At 36.1% G+C, this 19,118-nt stretch overlaps 1 protein-coding gene across 4 annotated transcripts in view; it reads right to left on the reverse strand.

Annotated features, from left to right (window-relative positions):
- TBL1XR1 (TBL1X/Y related 1) overlaps positions 1–19,118 on the reverse strand; it is a 177,619-nt gene that overhangs the window by 21,619 nt on the left and 136,882 nt on the right. For all 4 annotated transcript variants that reach the window (XM_068546265.1, XM_068546262.1, XM_068546264.1 and 1 more), the window contains 7 exons: positions 9,896–10,041; positions 7,968–8,190; positions 7,098–7,230; positions 6,588–6,729; positions 3,886–3,949; positions 3,688–3,785; positions 2,391–2,451 (listed from right to left, as the gene is read on the reverse strand). In XM_068546265.1, the coding sequence (XP_068402366.1) occupies positions 2,391–2,451; positions 3,688–3,785; positions 3,886–3,949; positions 6,588–6,729; positions 7,098–7,230; positions 7,968–8,133 (664 nt within the window). In that variant the 5' untranslated portion in view covers positions 8,134–8,190; positions 9,896–10,041. The remainder of the gene's footprint in view (positions 1–2,390; positions 2,452–3,687; positions 3,786–3,885; positions 3,950–6,587; positions 6,730–7,097; positions 7,231–7,967; positions 8,191–9,895; positions 10,042–19,118) is intronic.

Here is a 19,118-nt window from a genome sequence, read left to right on the forward strand (position 1 = left end):
AGAAATGAAAACACAAGTTCATAAAAAGATAAGTACATACAGTATGCTAACACATATATACGGAATCTAAGGAAAAAAAAAAAAAGGCCATGAAGAACCTAGTGGCAAGACGGGAATAAAGACACAGACCTACTAGAGAAGGGACTTGAGGATATGGGGAGGGGGTGGGGTGAGATGTGACAGGGTAAGAGAGTGTCATGGACATATATACACTACCAAATGTAAAATAGATAGCTAGTGGGAAGCAGCCACATAGCACAGGGAGATCAGCTCGGTGCTTTGTGACCACCTAGAGGGGTGGGATGGGGAGGGTGGGAGGGAGGGAGATGCAAGAGGGAAGAGATATGGGAACATATTGTATGTGTATAACTGATTCACTTTGTTATAAAGCAGAAGCTAACACACCATTGTAAGGCAATTATACTTCAATAAAGATGTTTAAAAAAAAAAAAAAAGATAAGCACATGAATGTTGATAGCAGTTTTATTTGTGATAGCTAAAACCTGGAAACAACTCAAATTTGCTTCAACAGGTAAGTGGATAAACAAACTGGTATATCAACATAATAGAATACTACTCATAAATCAAAAGAAATGCAAAATAATTATGCAGAGTAAAAGAAACCAGACACAAAAAGAAAACATACTGTGTGATTCTATTTATATAATGTAAACTAGTTTCTGGTGACAGAAAGACTATCAGTGGCTACCTGGGGAAGGGGAAGGGAATGATTTCAAAGGGGTAGGAGGAAACTTCTGAAGCTAACAGATGTACTGTCTTGAGTGTGGTGATGGTTTCAGTGGTGTGTGTGTGTGTGTGTGTGTGTGTGTGTATATACATGTCAAAATATATACACTGTGCAATGTAAATATGTATAGATGATCTTACAACAATTATACCTCAATAAAGCCGTTTAAAAAACCAAAAAAGCATGACAGGAAAGAATACCATGGGTAGAAAGGTTATTTATTTGTAAAATGACTTCAACACCATCTACCTCATTGGGCTGTAGCCAAGACTAAACGGGATCGTGTATATAAAGAGCATCATCTCCAGCACAAAGGTGGTACACATTATATAGCAGCTAGTAACAGTGCCACACACACACTTATTTCAATTTTCCATCACTCCTAGGATGTAGGAGAAACTTTAGGCAGAACAGCCAGAGGGCTAAGAGAATTCCGTCCGGGAGAGGACTAGAAGCAAAGGTGAAACGGCATTAAAACAGGTAAACAAAAACTGACGTGTCAATGCTCATTAATGTGGCAAGCGTTAATCAAGCTGAAATGTTTAACATAATACCTGCAAAATTATGTTACTCAGATACTACTGAAAAATCATTTTTGTACCTTATTTGGCTTGTTTAATCACACTAAATAGAGAAATACAAAAAAGCAAAATGCGAGAAGCTGTATATTTCAATTTTAATGGTAACACTGTGCCATTGGCTGTTTGTAAAAAGTACGTTACCAAAGATTTGAAAATAACCAGAGTTACTTAAGTCAGCCTCCAATGCAAAACTCTACCCAACCACAATATAATCTTGCAAAATGCAATTAAAACAGGCAGTACTAAAACTACTGTTCTAATAGTTATTAGGCATCTTGTTCCAGTTCAACATCAGGTCCTGTCCTCAGGAGCCTCCGTGAAAGTAGGCACAAAAGTTCTAGGCTGCACAAGAGTGTAGGTACTAAAATCCAGGTGTCTCTACACATCAGGATGTATGCCTTGTTGCATGGCCGTGTATCATGAAGAAAGAAGCACACTATTTTGGGGTTTTTATCATATTTATCTGGTTTAAGTATCAAATTATTTCTTAAAAGAGAAAAACATCTAAAGCACCAAAGTTCCAACACTACCAGGAAAGCCTAATAATTTTTATTTTAGGTAAGCAGGTGGACTGATTTAGATACATAAATCCAAAATGAAAAATGACAATATCTAAACTTGTAGGAGTTTATGCAGTATTTTCATATATATGTCTTATGCTCTTAACAAACGGCATTATTTTCATCCCTCATTTACAGACAGAGAAAGTAAGGCTCAGAAAGGTTCAATGACTTGCTCAATCTTAAAGCTTGTTAAGCGGGGTGGAATCGACATTCACACCTAGACCTCCTGACTCAAAAATCTATGTTCTTACCATTAAATATAACCAACTCTAATTGCACCAGGATGCAAATGCTTTTTTATGGTACATTTCACAGAAAACGTTCGATGATCCTCTGACAATTAACTATCTGAAAGTCAAAGAACATCGACTCCTCAAAGGACTAGTAACAAGACTAATATTGGATATTTCAAGATTTTAGATGAATTATATGCTATTAAAAGTTTAATTAGAAAAACAGAAGAAAGCTCTAATTCTCATGTAAATTGTGAAGATTTACCTGAATGAAAAGGAAATTGTTGTTTGGCTTCACCAGTATGTGCATCCCAAATAATTGTAGTCTGAGACAGAAAAGAAAAATATACTGCTAAGAAGCTAGAAAGAGTTTATCATAGATGCATAAATTAGATGCCTAATTATATTAAAGCAATATGAAATGTCAGAGTGCATTTAATTTAACTTTTTAACATTTACCTTTAGTACAACGAGGCTATATTCCACTTCGGGGGAAGGGGAGGGGAGGGATGACTATTAGCAGTTTAATTTTTCCCTGGTGACTTTTTATCAGTCGACTTACTTCAAATAACAATTACTGTTGTCTAGAAAGTACCAGACATTATATTAGATTGCTTAAGAAGTTCCATTGCAATAGTGTATTTAATGTAAGATTTTTATAGCTGCTTAGCTATAAGGAGGCAAATTTTTGGTGAATAAAGTAATCAGTTAACTCCCAATATTAAGCTTTTTAACACTCACATTTACCTATAAAGGCAGCTTGAATTCTGACAGTAAGTAAAACAATGTCTTTTATATTACATCAAAGTATGACATATAAATCTGAACAGATATATTCACAATTCCTTTAATACCCTCCCATCACTAATTTTATAACTTTGGGGTCATAAAATATTGTAGACTGGCAGTAACTATTAATAGGGCGCTTCCCTCCCATTCCTGGCCTCCTTCATTTTTCTTCCTTTTTTTTTCTACTTCCCTTTTTGACAATATACAGTTAACTGAGTGTGTGCTTTCCTGTATTAAAATAATCTTAAATCTGTATTCATTTTGGGAGGTGTGGTAAAGGAAGTAACTTAAGAAAATGAAGGAGAAAGAAGGCCATGATTTCAACCTATCCATATTTACCAGTCTTGTTAGGTGAAAAGAGCTGGAAAGACCCGGCATTTCTTACATTTTCAATTAAACATTAGGAGTTCAGCTAACAGACTGGCTCTAAGATTTCCCATGAAATCTCTCCAGAGCCATACTCACTGATGAGATTAACTAGAAACTGTAGAAGGGAGGCAAAAAGTATAGGATGTATGACATTCATTATGGCTCAAATTCCCAAAAAATGAGGAGTGGTCACACAGATAAAGAATAAAGGGCATCTGAATAAGCAGATTCAGGAATGAGCTGACAGAAAATCTAAGAAAGCATTACTATTCCTATCATAAATTTATACACGAATTTCCCAAATATGAATGTTTTCTTGTTTATGTGATTAGCAGAGAAAAACATTACTTTCAATTATACTCTTTAACAAATTAAACTTTACAGAAGTTAAATATTCTTTTTACCTTGTCTACTCCAGCACTTAGGATGAAATTTCCTTTCTTATTCCATTTTAATGCAAATATAGGGCCTTTATGCTGCCCCAAGGTGCTAGCAAGGTTACCTAATATTCAAAAGGAAAAACATTAAAATTACTTTAAGCTTTATAACTTAGATCAACAATAACAACAAATGAAAAAGAAAAAAAAAAAAGCTTCATTTACCATCTTTAGTCCATATTCTGGCAAACCCATCGTAGGAACCAGTTGCTAGAAGTGTACCTTCACTCTGTCAGAGAAACACATTTCTTTCAATTATATAATCCAGAAAGGGCGTTTAATTTTTATTAAAATATATTATGTTTAAATCCTAAGTACAGCAGATCCGTGACGTTCTCTGCTTCAAAATCTTCAGCTTTGTCTATTTGGAAGTGCCACAAAAGGCCTACAATACACCCTTCATTGCTGTGAAGCTAGTATTTTGGCAGCATTCAGTCAGTGTGCAAGCCTCATAGCCAAATCTCAAGAATGGCAGGAACTGCTCTGGAGCAGAATCAACATCACTCTTATGTATGCTAAGGTCTACTGCATGCTCATAGATGCACATGACTAAAGATGGGGGTGGGGTGGTGGACTGGGAAGGACATCAAAATCATAATCTTATGATGATTTTATAAAAGTAAAAAGCAAAATCTTCCAAAATATTTCATTACAATTAGAAGTTTTTATATGAGCCTCCCTCTAAATCTTTTACTGTCTAAACTGTGTGTGTGTGTATATGTATGTTCCAAACAATATTGTTGTTTCAGATGATCAGATTCTTAAGTATCACTAAATGTTTCTTTCCTTTGTTAATTCTTTCCCAATATGAAATCCTTACCAATAAAAATAGCAACACAAGAAAAACAGCCAGAAAAGAGTGTAGGCTGACTTCACAGTTAATGAAGTGAGTACCAACTGTCAGGAACTACTCTACTATGAGAATAAATCCATACCATTTTCTCTAACCTTATATTCCTCTACTGTGCCTTGAATAATGGTACAACAGAAGGACTTGATAAGATCTAACTTATTCTATGGAAATGCAAGTTACAGGGTACATTACACAGACTACTGCTGGGATGATTAAACACTACTGGAGAGACAGAATGAAATCCTGCCTTACTCAGTACTTTTTGATGCTTTTTGGTAGGGCACTGAAAACAAGATCACCTTTTTCAGACCTCTCAAGCCATCTAGCTGTACAGGTAAGTGACAAACAAATGCTGGTTCTAGGGGTTGTAGACTCAGTTTTGCTAGGATTTGGAAATCCCCTCTAGCTCTATCTCAGGAAGAGGAAGCAATGTCGAAGCCAACAGCAAAAGCTTATTTCCAGACTCTGCACAATGGAAAGTTTCCTTTAAACTAATGGTCCCCAAATGTTTTATATCATGGACCGCTAAGGTAGGAAAAGAATACTTTGAAGATCAGATATCTCACAGGCTTTTGCTTTAATCATGGAAATGAGCCATTAATCAACAGTAACATTTTCCCCTTTGAGCGGAAGATTTAAGTTCATAGTGAACAATAAATCTTTGAAAAGTCCACACTTTTAAAAACTTGCAGTTCAGAACCACCAAGCTCAACAAACCATTTGTTAACCATCCTTTTCAGTGTAAACTATAAACTTCATCAAATTAACACGGTCTCTGAGCCAAACAGCTTAAGAAGGCTATAACGCCTTTGACCTACGATACAGTAAGGTCCCATATTAAGAAGATAATTCTTAGTTCTGACCCTACAATCAAATAATACTGAAATGTGCTAAACCTCTTTTCATTTTTAGAATTCTCAACTTTATAGGAGGGGAAGGATAAATACATTGCTGGAATTTAGAACTAAGAACACTAAAAAACCTTACCTATGAGTTCTGGAAAAATTTCACAGAAACTGAGTTTAGCTAGCGTAATCATTTTTAAAGATAGATCTCATTTCCTGGAATGAGATTTGTAAGATTCTTTGGAAAGCCCCACAAAAAGTTGTTAAACAGAGGCCAGAGAAAGAAAGGATGTCCACTTGCTAAGGAAAGGACAGCTGACCCCTAAAAATTCTTGGTAACACTGATATAGTCTAAGAGGCTATTGGGCGGGGGGGGGGGGGGGGGGGGGGGGGTTAGGTGGTGCAGTGGGGGGTTGTTAAAAAATGGATGCAAAGTTATAAGGAAGAAAAAAGGCAACATGGAATAAAGGAAAAGGTATAGAAACTTTAAAAATGCTAATTTTCCACAAAATAATCATGGGAATGGAAACAAACAAAGCTGTTAATCATGTATTTGAAACCGAAAGGGTGAAGCTTTATCAATAATAAAATCAAACTTCCTGGTAAGTCAGAGTAGTCAAAGATGTTGAATCATATATAGAATCAGAGAATTATAAGATTCCTACAGCTAGGATAAAGCTTGTAATATAGACAAATGGTTCCTAAAAGGCAGCTGGCGATGAAGCTTTCATCAGTCCACAGCAAAATGAGAAAACAAGAATGTTTTTATTATATAGATTTCTCTTATACCCCCAACAAAGGACTTAGTAGTTAAGAACTCAGTATGTGCCTGTTATTGATTTTCATCTATTACTTCATTTACATAGGACCATTACACTTCTACTTTACATGTGACGAAAATGAAGTACAGAGGGACCGACCACCGGTTATACAAAGGTTCTACAGCTAGATAAAACTGAGGAGCTGGAAGATGAACCTTGGTCTGAGTGCTCAAGGGCCAGTCTTTGTTTTTTAACACATTTGGGGGTGGGGACTTGTAGTCTGTTGTTCTTATTAGTGAAATCCAAAAATATCTGAACAAACTGACATAGCCTGCGATTAGTCTGAGGCTCAGAGAGGTTAAGTATATTAGTAACTACATCCATCATGGCCAGTACAGTGATACTCACATTCCAATCTAGAGATGTCACATCCTTGTTGCTTGGGACATCTTGCCCTCCTTCTCGTATACAATGTCTAAGTACTAACTGTGTGGAGCCACTAGTGCTATTTTCACTAAGATTCCATATTCTTGCTGTTGAGTCTCCGGACCTATAAAGTATGCAACATATTTTAAATCCTCATGATATGCTCAAGTATTCCAGAATCAAGGCAACAAATTTACATTCTATATATTAATAAGGCAAATAAAAACTAGACTATCAGGGATGGATTTCCATTTCCAGTGTTTTTCTCAGTCTCCATTTTGGGGGGGCCCCCCAAACACTCCTGAGGTAGTAACTTTTAAGATTAAAACTTCTAAGATTACTTTATGAAGAAATAAAGGTTTACAGAGGCAAAATGACCACAAATAAGCAACAACAAAAACCTGAAAATGTACGTAATGTATTTATAAAATATGCAATATTTCAGTAAGATACTTTTAGAAATCCGTTTTAGTTTCACTTTGAGAAACGTACCCGGATGCCAAGAGATCACTAACGGGGTTCCAGGCACAGATGAAAACTTCAGATTCATGGCCCCGTAACACAACTGCTTTATTAGGAGGGATTTCAACATCCCCATCCACTTCCATCATATCAGTATGATTATCTGCATCATGAGAAATAAATGGAAAATTCCAGTTAGGTAATATTACAACATACTGGAGAAAAAAAAAGAATTCTTAACTAGCAAATATCTCCTTCATATTATAGTGTAACTTCTTTTCCTCCACTATGTCAGGTAAGGGTGAAAATGACTACACAGTATTTTTATCACATGAAAAATAAATTCCTATCTTTAGTGAAGCATGAACATACTTTTTTCAAATAGAGATGTGCATCTAAGTTTGTGTTCAGAGATGGGGTTCGCAGGGAGCGGGAATAGAGGAAGACTGAAAGGAGGTTAGACCCAAACATAGCTACAATGAGAAAATGTTTTGAATTAAGTATAATCCATGCCAACACTGCTCTGAGTTTCTGCCAGTAGGGGTTGCTGGTATCATTCATATAACATCACGGTTGCCTTTATATCTCCATGTCAAAGCTTCATTGTTTTTGTTAATGACTAGTGTTACAGATTATATTTAGAAATGAAATGCAGATATGAAATTCACTTAACAATAGAAAAATGGTTTCTAAATATTTTAAAAAGAAAATAAAATCCATGAAAGTAAATCTAGCTTTATGGAGCTTTAGGCATTAGAAATCTGAATTGTGTGATACAATTTAGGGGAACAAGTTGCAAAAATGAAAGAGATAATGTTATTTCAGCTAAAATGAGGCATCCCCATAAAGCAAGTAAGTATTTTTTCTGCAAAGGAACTTAAAATTCTTCTCTCAGCTCACTTGCTATAGTATGTGCTCCATTCTCCTCCCCATTTGCCGTGTTTTCTCCATTTTTTGCAGAGCCTTGTTGGTTTGTTGCAGCTGCGGCAGCTGCAGCAGCTGCTGCTTGTTGCTGTGCAAGTTTATCTCTGTAAGCTTGTTGTCTTGTTTGTACTACATCAGGCATTACGGCATCTATCAGTGACAGAGACTCTATTGGTCGACCATCAAACAAGGTACCATCCTGGATTTGAAAAATTGTAAGAAGAAAAATCAAAGGTAACACATTTAATTTGTATTCATACAAGTCAACAGCAGAAATGGAAATCTTCATTCCAAGAAAAAATACATTCAGATAATTTTCTGAATGCATGTAAGAAGGAAAGGAATCAGGAGGGAAGAAGGAACCTACAAGATGCACCGCAAACAGCTGCTTAAATCCTCCTCACAGAGTTCATATTGTTAAATGCTGCACAGATTAAAGCTGAAATTTTCAAAGGAATAAAAAACGTAGGCCTGTATGATAAAAAAGGCTTATTAATTATATTCCAAAGTTCTGTTAGTCAAAAGCAATATGGAATAGTTCATACAATGATAAGAGATTTGGTGCCACATTTTAGTAAGTATTCAATACTTCTTTAAAACTAAAAACTTTTAAAATAGAAATAGAAAATAGAAATAGAAACAGTGCAGAAACAGTGCAGAATATTAGATAGGAATATTAGAAACAGTGCAGAATATTAGATAGGAATATGCACATGTGAAGCCTGGCTCACTTAAGCTAGTGAACATGCACTATTGATAATCTACAGCGGTGTGATGGGGTGCTCTGAGTTACAAAACACAGCACATCTTTCTGAACTGCCAATTGTAATGGAGTATTTGAGGAAGGAGTAGGAGAAAGTATTTAAACTTGTAAGTAACTTAAAAATATTAAAACCAATACAGCTACATTGTGGAGTTCCATATTAAATCTACAAAAAAATTTTCAGAAAAAATGAGACTTCATCTCTGGCCACTGGTACAAATTGTTTATCATCCTCTGCAGTAAAGGATACTGTTGGGAGAGAAAGTGCTAAAAGACAATGAGGACACTTTTAATTTAGTATTAGTGGATTTCTCAGTTATAGAGATGAGGAAACGAAAAAATAATCAATTTAACAGACTATATAATTATAGTAATAAATAGTGATGTAGAAACCATGGATGCTTCAGTTTTTAAAATACCTGCAAAAGGAAAGGGGGATATGTTAATCTCTGAAATGAAAATAAGGTAAAAAAGCTCCACTTATCATAAATCCTGACCACATATGAAAATTTTCAGCTACACCAGGGTTTGCAAACTCTTTCTGTGTAAGACTAGAGAGTAAATATTCTGGGCTTTGCAGACCATAAGGTCTCTGTCACAACCGCTCAATGCTGCCACCGTGGCACAAAAGCAGCCAGATACTATGAAAATGAAGGAGCATGGCTGTGTCCCAGGCAAACTTTACAGAAACGAGCAAGACAGGATTCGGCTCATGGGTCATAGTTGGCTGACGCATGAGTTAAACTGCCTATACCATACAGACCTAGGTAATAGTATCAAGAGTTGTCTTTAATTATAAACTTCCTTCCAAAATCAGTTATAACCAAATAACCTGAGAATTTCTAATTTCTCAATCAATTATGCTCTCAGTATGCCACAGCACAATTTTCTTATTTTAAAGAAAATTATTTCTTACTGTATACTTATAAAAACCATGTAAAGAGAAGTAAGATAATGGCTCTTACAGTTGGGAGCCAACATGCCTTGGCTGTATGACCTGACCACCACATTAGGAATAATACCCTTCAATCTTGTTCACCTGGTGAAGCTGAAGTCAGATAATGAATGAGTAAGCAAGATATCAGATACTGAAGGAAACATTTAGGAGTAAGAATCAGTATTTGAACTAAGTCTTCCTTACCTCATTAATACTAACTTCTGCCTCTACATACTGTAGACCTTTCTGGATGATAGAAATCAATGCAGCAGGCGGGACGAGGGCACCATTTATGTTAGACTGACTGATATGGCTTTCTATACCAAAGGTGAACGCTGAATGAGAAAATCCTGAAAGCAAAAGAAAAGGCATAACAATTTATTCTCCAAGTGGCAACATGCTATGTGATACAAATGAAAGACCTCTACAGTCTTTCAAAATCACATTCCACCCACCTGAAATCCCAGACTGTTAGCTAAGGTCAAATATGTTTTTAAACAAAAGAAGTATCGAAATCCAAACAAGTTAACCTTTATGTATTTTCCTTTTCACCTTAATTACATAATGGTGGCACATAATTTTCCTCAACAAATAGTATCAAACTTTAAAACTGGAAAAAGGCCTTTGTAGACCATGTGACTCAACTGCTTCACTCAAGATAATTTAGCCCAAGGTATACTGACATTTAATATTTCTGTAGTATATTTAAATTTCTACATACAAATCATCACACACCTTATAAATTCAATATTTTGCAGGTTATTTTAAAAACCTACTTAGGAAATTAAAAGCAAACTAATATAAGGAATGAAAACTGAAATTTAATAATGAAAAATAATTTGTATGCTTAAATTTCATTGTATGTATGATTAAATGTTTAAAAAAAATGTTACTAATTCTTTGCGACTTAGTAATAACCCATCTAAATGAAAGCTTTAGAAAATGAAGAGTTGGCAAGTGAAAATCCAACTTGATTGTCCAACAATTCTTTAATTTGAAATACTTAAACCAAAACATTCACATAACAAAAATCTCTTTACATTGGCCTTGTTTTTTTTTTTTTTTTTTTTTTACTAAAGTCAAGTCTAAATTCAAAAGTAAAATTCTAGTAAACTGATAGACCCAAGGGTGGTTTTTTCTTTACCAACATTATCATCCTCTGCAGAGCTTATCATTAAATAGTAACTGTCATTAATGTATTTTCAATAATTCAATTATACATCTGTACAGAATGTTAAGAAACTTTCATACTAAATAAAGTAAACGAACATGGGCTTACTTGGGTCTTGGTTGAACTAATTTAACCCATATAATGTGTTATCTAGCCTGTCTATCCTAGCTGTTTAGTGCTTAGTCCATGTCTTTTTCCATTTTGTGCTCCCACTCTCAGGCTCCTTGTGGCACTTACGAACAGTCTATAATAAAATACTGTGGGCTCACAAATAGCATGTGGCTAGGAGAAATTTTAATTGGTTAATAGAGAGCCAAAGTACACCAAGGTTGATTTTCCTTAGGGGTGCTCCTTCCTTACCTCTTTGGGACACCTAACCATTCCTGTAAATACCCATAGTGAGAAGTAAAAAGATGTTACCTTTAAGACTTGAATTTTGACTTCTTGATTTCGCCCACAGACAAGATCATTATTAAACGCATGTACAGTCTGCAACTTAACCTGAGCTCACAAGGAAGGCTAAGAAACATACAAATAAAAAATGCACCATTTTGCATTGTCCCTGTCAGGAAACCCACAACTACTTGAGCATGAGTAGACTCCAGATCACCAGGATAGGAAGCTGAGAAAAAAGACTGGGAAGGATGGGGAGAAAGGGTGAGAGATACAGCAGTGAAATCCATGAGCAGTGAGGCTGGAGACTCCTGTTCTCAATTTCAGATCCCTCCCCAAATAAATTCTGCAGTAGATCATAAATAGAAAAAAAAAAAAAAAAAAAGCTAAACAGCCAAGTGGCTTAGGGATTTAAAAAGACTTCAAGATAGATGATATCACTTATAGAGGGCCTATACCATGCACACACATACACTTTTATTACTTTATTATCTGAATTAGCAGATGTGAAAACAGTCACATAGAAAATAAGGATTCACTCAGGGACCATGGCCATCACCACGGCATTCTCCCAATCCTACTGAACAGTTAGAATATGGTCAAGGATAAAGTTAAGGCAGAGTGAGCTCCTGTTTATTAACAGAAAATAAAAGACTGCATCACTGTTCTTGTTCCATCTCAGGGTACTCGAAAGTGGCATCAGTAGTGCATGGAACATTAAGACACCTTATTAGCAAGTTATTTTGATCTTCATAAGCCTTCTAAATTGTAGCAGAGTCTATGATTTCTGTACTCCAACTCCTAAATACAATTTAAATAATCATTAATTACATTTAACCCTGTTTAATTAGATGGTAGAGTTCAAACTTATGTCAAAGAATATCCTAAGAGTTGCAGGTAGAACGATGTCAATTTTTGGCTGGTATGTTGCCTATATCCCGAATTTGTTTTGTGAGATCAGGTGCTCACTGCCATGTCAAGTTATTACGTATGTGCTTAGAATGTTCTCAAATAGCCAAGAAAACAACCCTAAAGCGGTCATTAGCACTGTTTTGGCACTTATTGCTGATGTTTACCCTAAAGAAGGTCCATACTTAAATGCTCTGCTTAAATACATGCTGAACTCAACTATAACTTTTTCTTTATTTCTAGTTACAGCATTACACGACAGCTTAAAATCATTATGTTCAAAACTACTCTTCTTCTTCCCCTCCCTAAAACCTTTTTCCTTAGAAATTTCTCACCTTACTTCACTATACCTGAAGGTCATCCTAACTTCCACCTCAGCCCCTGGCATTCCACCATTTTGCCAAATCCTATCAATCCTCCCTCTCTGGTCCCTGTCATCAGCTTTCCTTTTGTGCCAGAATGTGGAATTTAGTCCCCCATCGTCCTCTGCCTGGACTACTGCTGTCCTAAGTTCCTTTCCTCTCCTCCCCAGTCCGGTACGCTTGCTACACTATAGCCAGACTACTACTTGTAAAACAAAAACTGATCATGCTGGGCTTCCCTGGTGGAGCAGTGGTTAAGAATCCGCCTGCCAATGCAGGGGACACGGGTTCGAGCCCTGGTCCAGGAAGATCCCACATGCCGCGGAGCAAGTAAGCCTGTGCACCACAACTACTGAAGCCCGTGCGCCACAACTACTGGAGCCCGTGCTCTGCAACAAGAGAAGCCACCGCAATGAGAAGCCCATGCACCGCAAAGAAGAGTAGCCCCCGCGCGCCGCAACTAGAGAAAGCCCGCGCGCTGCAACGAAGACCCAACGCAGCCAAAAGTAAATAAATAAAATAAATAAATTTAAAAAAAACAAAGTATGTTTAAAAACAAACCAAAGAAACTGATCATACCACTCCTTACCTGAGTACTTTCAATGATCCTTTTGGCTTTCATAATCAAGGCACACAGTTACTTTCGTAATCTTGACCCTACCCATCTCTCCAGGCTCATCTCTCCAATTCCACCCTCCCACTCTTCCCCATGCACATTAAATTCAAGTGACTGCCAACTACAAGGTAACACCTAGAAAATATTGTGCTATCTCATGCCTTTGGGCCCTATGCGTTCCTGTGCTCTTTTCACCTATGTGAATAGAGGTGAAGTCCTTCCTTCTGCTGCTCCAGGGTTGATCATTCTCTTCTATGCTAATCCTATAACTTGTATACGTATAGCATGTACGAATTGTGTGTATGTATATGACTAACAGACTGGGCTGCCTGAGGATGGGGTTTATGTCTAGTAATCTTTCAATTCTGGTAAACTAGATGTCACCTAATTATACTAGTGCTCAAAAAACATTTGTTAAATCAGAATGCAATTCTACTATAATTTATCTTAGCACATCAGGAAATCTATGCATCCAGAAAAAACATACGACTTAAATCTCCCTTGAGAAACTAAAACCTGAACCAGGGTTATGCCAAAATATATTTATTTGCATTTACTTGTAAATAATATGCAGGCAATAGTTTTTCAGGGACAACTTTTGATCTACATGGTAAAAGGCAAAAAGCCTCTATTAGGCTAGCAGGCAAGTCTAGCCTGCTTGCCTAATAGAACATCCCTTCTTTCCAGGGGTAGAAGCAAATCTCATATAAATAATACTCTGTATAAATATTTTGTAATCAAATATTCTACACATTCACTAGCGTGATTAAGATTTGGGAGGTAGAAAAGCAATTCCAGAGAGGAGTAAGGCTGAAAACCACAATGGTCAGTATACAGTAATTCAGTGACATTCAGTGATAAAGACCAGCATTGGCAGGGGGTCTATGTGGAGTTACCCTTGAGACCATGCACTGTTCCCATGTAAGAAATGAGGTCACAAGACAACCATTTTCTACATATTGCTTGTTTCAGGAGTGCTTTCCCTTGGGATGACAGGGATTATATTCTCAAAGGGAAGTCAAGTCCTCTAGAGCCTGTCAACTCTACTTTGCAAATTGAGAATACAGGACCATGAAAAGGGGCCCTGAATGCGGTTATGGTGTAGGGTGTCTGAATAAGGGGGTGTGGGGGGGGGGGGGCGGCGGGGAAATGCAAAGCTTAACTACTATCACAGCACAGTGCCCGAGGAGTCTGGAAGCAAAATCTGATTTATCCAAGGTCCTTTTTAAGCTTCAGGTCAGAAAAGCCCAGAAAGTTATATCCTGACTTCCATCACCGTAACACTCCCTTGCCCCCAAATCTGTTTCCAATTCTGTCCTACAGACCCAGAGTTTTGTTTACTATAAAAAGTTCCCTACTTAAATGCTTAAAGGTTTTAGAAAAGGTAAAAAGAAGTAGAGGAAAAAATGCTATAGGGGACCTTGTATGTTGAAGAGTTAGACCTAGCACTTAAAAAAAAAGAAAAAAAAAAAAAAAAAAAGGAAAGAAGAAAAAAAATTTACAATACCAAAACCCAAATACAACTGTTAAAAGTTTTTATTTCCTTCTTTCCAGCACAATACACTGACTATACAGTTTTGTGCCCTAATTTTGCCCTTAAAATATACATATATGTATATAACTATGAACATTTGATATGAATTATACTTTCTGAAATAATTTTATTATCATAATATTCAGCCAATAAATGTACTTAGCTAGTAAATTATTCATCCTATGGCTGGACATTTGGACTTTCCCAATATTCACTATTTAAAAAGACTCTTACCTCAAATATCTATGTGTATAGGCTTTTGCCATATATATATGTTTTTCTCCTTAGAATGGAGTCCCTCAAAAGTAGAAGGGGACATCAGCATTTTAAAGGAAGTTCATGATTGCCAAATTGCTTTTCCAAAAAACTGTACAAATTTATAATGCCATCAGCAATTTATATGTTTCCTTACACCCTTGCTACGCTGGCTATTCCTAAAAAAACAAAAAGATTACTATTAAGATTGAACAAGTTCTCTTTTTGGCAACTATTAAAGGACCTTTGTCTTTTAACAAGTATGTCAGTAGGAATGTGTAATAGGAATTTCCTTTATCAGCAAAAAATAGTCAGCTTACAAAAAGAGGAGAAAAACTGATTTGGAAGTATAAAAGTATAGTAACTACCAGCATTTATGACAACTGCTTGCTGTTTGTTGCTAAGGAGTCATGTGGTGTGTCAAATCAATGTTACTGCATATTTTATTTTATTATAAAGCAAAACTATATACCTACTTACACTTTTGTAACTGACCATCTACTCATAAAAATTGAAAGAAAGACTCACAGTGGACATACCAGATGCTGAGCTCCCCTCACTCCCATTCTTCACGGCTAGAGGCACATTACTGATAGCCAGTTTAACCTAACTCCATCCAGCCTGCTGTAAAAATCTGTTTATAAATGGCACCAGCAGGGCATATGTAGGAAGGAATGTTTATCTAGCCCAGTTCTGAGTCAAGAGAAACTACCCTGTCATCTTATTGCTGATATTTTACTGCCCGTTGTCCGGGTTAATACAAAGTCACTAAATGAAAAAGACAAATGAATGGGCTCTTTGGTGTTATAAGTCAGAACCTTAATGTTATATATATAAACATTCAGGTTAGTTTGTGCCCACTATGATCATGTTTAGATTTCCAAATTAAGTGTGTGTTTGATGTGTGATCTTAAAAGCAAATACAACATTTTAAGTAAGCATCATGTCAGAAGAAGTGGTGTGGTACAAGGCCTATTTCCTGGGAGACACAATATCCCTTTGAAACGATTAGGAAACAGTGGAGAGAAGTGGGGTGCAGGAGAGACAAGACGATCTTTCATGAAGCAAATGCTTTAAGCCTACATATGTCATCACCTTCTCATAAATGGAGACTACATGGCAAGATGAATCTTAGTTCTAAAAACATGAGGATTTTAAAAAATAACAGTACTCAGAATCACAATCTAGAAAATTACTCAGTAACAAGCACATGTTGTTTTTGCATTTTCCAGTTAGTTTTCAATCATAAGATGCAACCGTTTCATAGCATTCAACATTCAAGTTCACCATAAATATGTTATTGAGTTCCTAAACATGTAACAGATGACAGTTAAATCTAGAATCCAGAATTCTCCCCTAAACCAAATACATAATTTAAGCAAAATAAAATTTCATCTTAAACAAAGCAACAAGAAAGACGGGTGCCGCAAAGTTCACAAATAATTGCCAGGAACAATTTCTTTAGGAAAACAAAAAACCTGTGAATAACTACAGGAGAGTCAAGTGATACAAAGGGGGAGCAGATGGGGGGGAAGGAAAATTTAACAGATGCAAACCAGCTTAGCTCTTCTAAAATGAACACTGCATCAGGTTCTGTTATATACAACTAACTATAGTATGTACCACTTAGTACTTATTCTGCATATGGTTGCTAGACAGGAGTTGTTAGGGCAATCAAATTATTAACGGCCTTGGGTGAATGCTAATTAAAGGGAGCATACGGAATCAAATCCATCGTTACTTACAGTACTACACGTCAAATACGCTCAATTTCCAAGTCATCGCAAAAGAAAAAAAGAATAACGAATTTTATTCCCCAGGAAATATGTGTTAAATATGATAAGCCTACTTCATAATAGTGCAAAATGATGATGACCAAAGTAATATGTTTAGGGTGAACTTTCTAGAGATAAAAATAAGAAAGACGAAAGTTCCAACACAGTAAAACCATCCCACAATAAACTTTCCTCTTAATTAATTTTAATGAATGGGGAAGGATGGCTTATTTCAAACAGAAGTTTATAAAACATTTGAGGCTGACTATCACACTATAGTCCCTTTAAGTAACAAATTTTATGAATGAGAAAATGGGGAGCTCTGAGAAGTTATGTATCTGGGGGCGGGGGGGGGGGTACTTTTAACAGGTAATATTTTCTAGTGCTGATAATATTCATAATAGGAGATTTAGCACACAGTATAAAGTACTTAAGATTAAAACAATTTAAGTGATTTTATTTCCTCTGGAGATGGATACCACAGTCCAGTCAACATTAAACACTGCAGAGAATATGAGAAGCTCTTACTGAAAACATTATTTCTAAATCACACATGTATCAAAAAAGAACAAGACTTTCATAAGGTGTTTTTAGACTTTCTGAGAACTTTTCAGATAATGAGACAAGCAAGAAGGAAATTTTATTTTCCTTTGTGGCAGGTCTTTACAAACCAGCCCTTTGAATGTCTTGGCACAGATACTTTCTCTGCTGTAAATACTTCTTTTCTTCCTATCTCCTAATCCGATTCAGTACTCTTTTAGAGGGAAGGTAGCAATATTAAGATTCTACTTTCTTCTGCATTGTTTTAAATCTTTCAAGCGAAATAACTATGGCCTGAAAGTAATTTACATCATTTTTTCTTAGCTATTTAACAACGAATTCTCCGTAAGAGTATGAAATTCTTGTAAGTTACGGTGATAAATAAATACTGAATCCCCAAAACAACCCAGAGAAGGAATTACTGGACTAGGTGATTCCAAAAACTACAATCCACTACAAAAGTGGCCATTTTTATGTATAATTAGAGATCAGAATCATAAGTGGCAAGTGTTAAGATGGGTTAGATTCCGATCTCTACCTGAAACCTGTCCTGAGTTGACGGATGTTTCTTAAACTCTTTCTTATCTCTTATCTCTGGAATTAATTTCAAATGAATGTCTCATGGTATCCTTTATCTCATAAACATGCCTCATCATTCTTGCTAAACCTTGCCTACAAATAAAAATACACCACTTTAGGGGCAGCTCCCTCTTTAGGAGATATTCTCACACTCCAAACCTCAATGTGTACATTTCAGGCTTTCTACTTTATCTCAAATAGTTACTAAATATAATTTTTCTTTCAAGATATTGTGGACATGCAACACTTTCTTGTCAAGTTCTAACTGTCCTACAACTAACACAGACCAGTGGCTTTCAAACTTAATAGTGCCTAGGAACCACCTGGAGCACGTCAAAACCCACCAGTGGAGCAAAGTCAAAACGTCATCAGTGCTACCAGGTCCCCTTCCCTCTCCCTGGAACACACCCTCTCCCTCTGACCTTCTTACTGCGTCCATCCTTTCTGTGGCGGGGCCAGAAAAGGAAACTGGAAGTGCCACTATGCTGACTTCTCATTCCGTTCCCCAACAGTCTTCAAAACACAAGCTCGTCTGAAAAGTACCTCCCCTTCCTTTTCAAATGAGCACCAGATTCACCACATTACGCAGTATAAGATAACGTGCAATTTAATAAGGCAAAGTGGGAAATTTACTCAATTATTCCTATCAGAACCTATACAAAGGCTGCGTACTGCCCACGTTTACAGCAATTATGTTTTAAAAAATCAGAAATTGGACATATTTGGCATGAAAGAATACCACTTATGAGCTATTCACACCTAAAATTAGTCTGAAATAGCTGAGTTAAGGAATTTGGAACCTATCAATTTGAGTGGGCTTTTTTCCTCAGTAGTTTATCATTTTGGTTGTTGCAGTTTCAGAGTCTTTCTGAAGCAGAGATATGAGGGGATAGGGGTGTCATTTCTCCCTCTGTGGAGAAAACAAAAAAATTAAAGACTTTTAAGAAACAATGGTCAGAGCAAATATGATGGAAACCACTGCCTAATACAGAGTTCTGAGTGTTGAGAATAACAAACGTGTACTTTTCAAATGTGTGTACTATATATTCAAGCTTATAAAGCAAATTTATGTTGTGACCTTGCCTGAACAAATTATATTTTAATGAGAAAACTTTATATTAATAGTTCATGCAGGAGAAAACAATTTCAACATAATCAAAGATTTCAAGATCTAGAATTAGATTTAGGGGAAAATGGCACAATCTTCGATTTTGAGTTTTTAAAGTGAGTTTGTAAATAATTAGCAACCATGTACTATTATCAAGTTGTTTTATATTTTAATTTTCTGGAAGA

The sequence above is a fragment of the Eschrichtius robustus genome, chromosome 6 (genome assembly GCF_028021215.1).
Source record: "Eschrichtius robustus isolate mEscRob2 chromosome 6, mEscRob2.pri, whole genome shotgun sequence".
Classification (NCBI taxonomy): Eukaryota; Metazoa; Chordata; class Mammalia; order Artiodactyla; family Eschrichtiidae; genus Eschrichtius; species Eschrichtius robustus.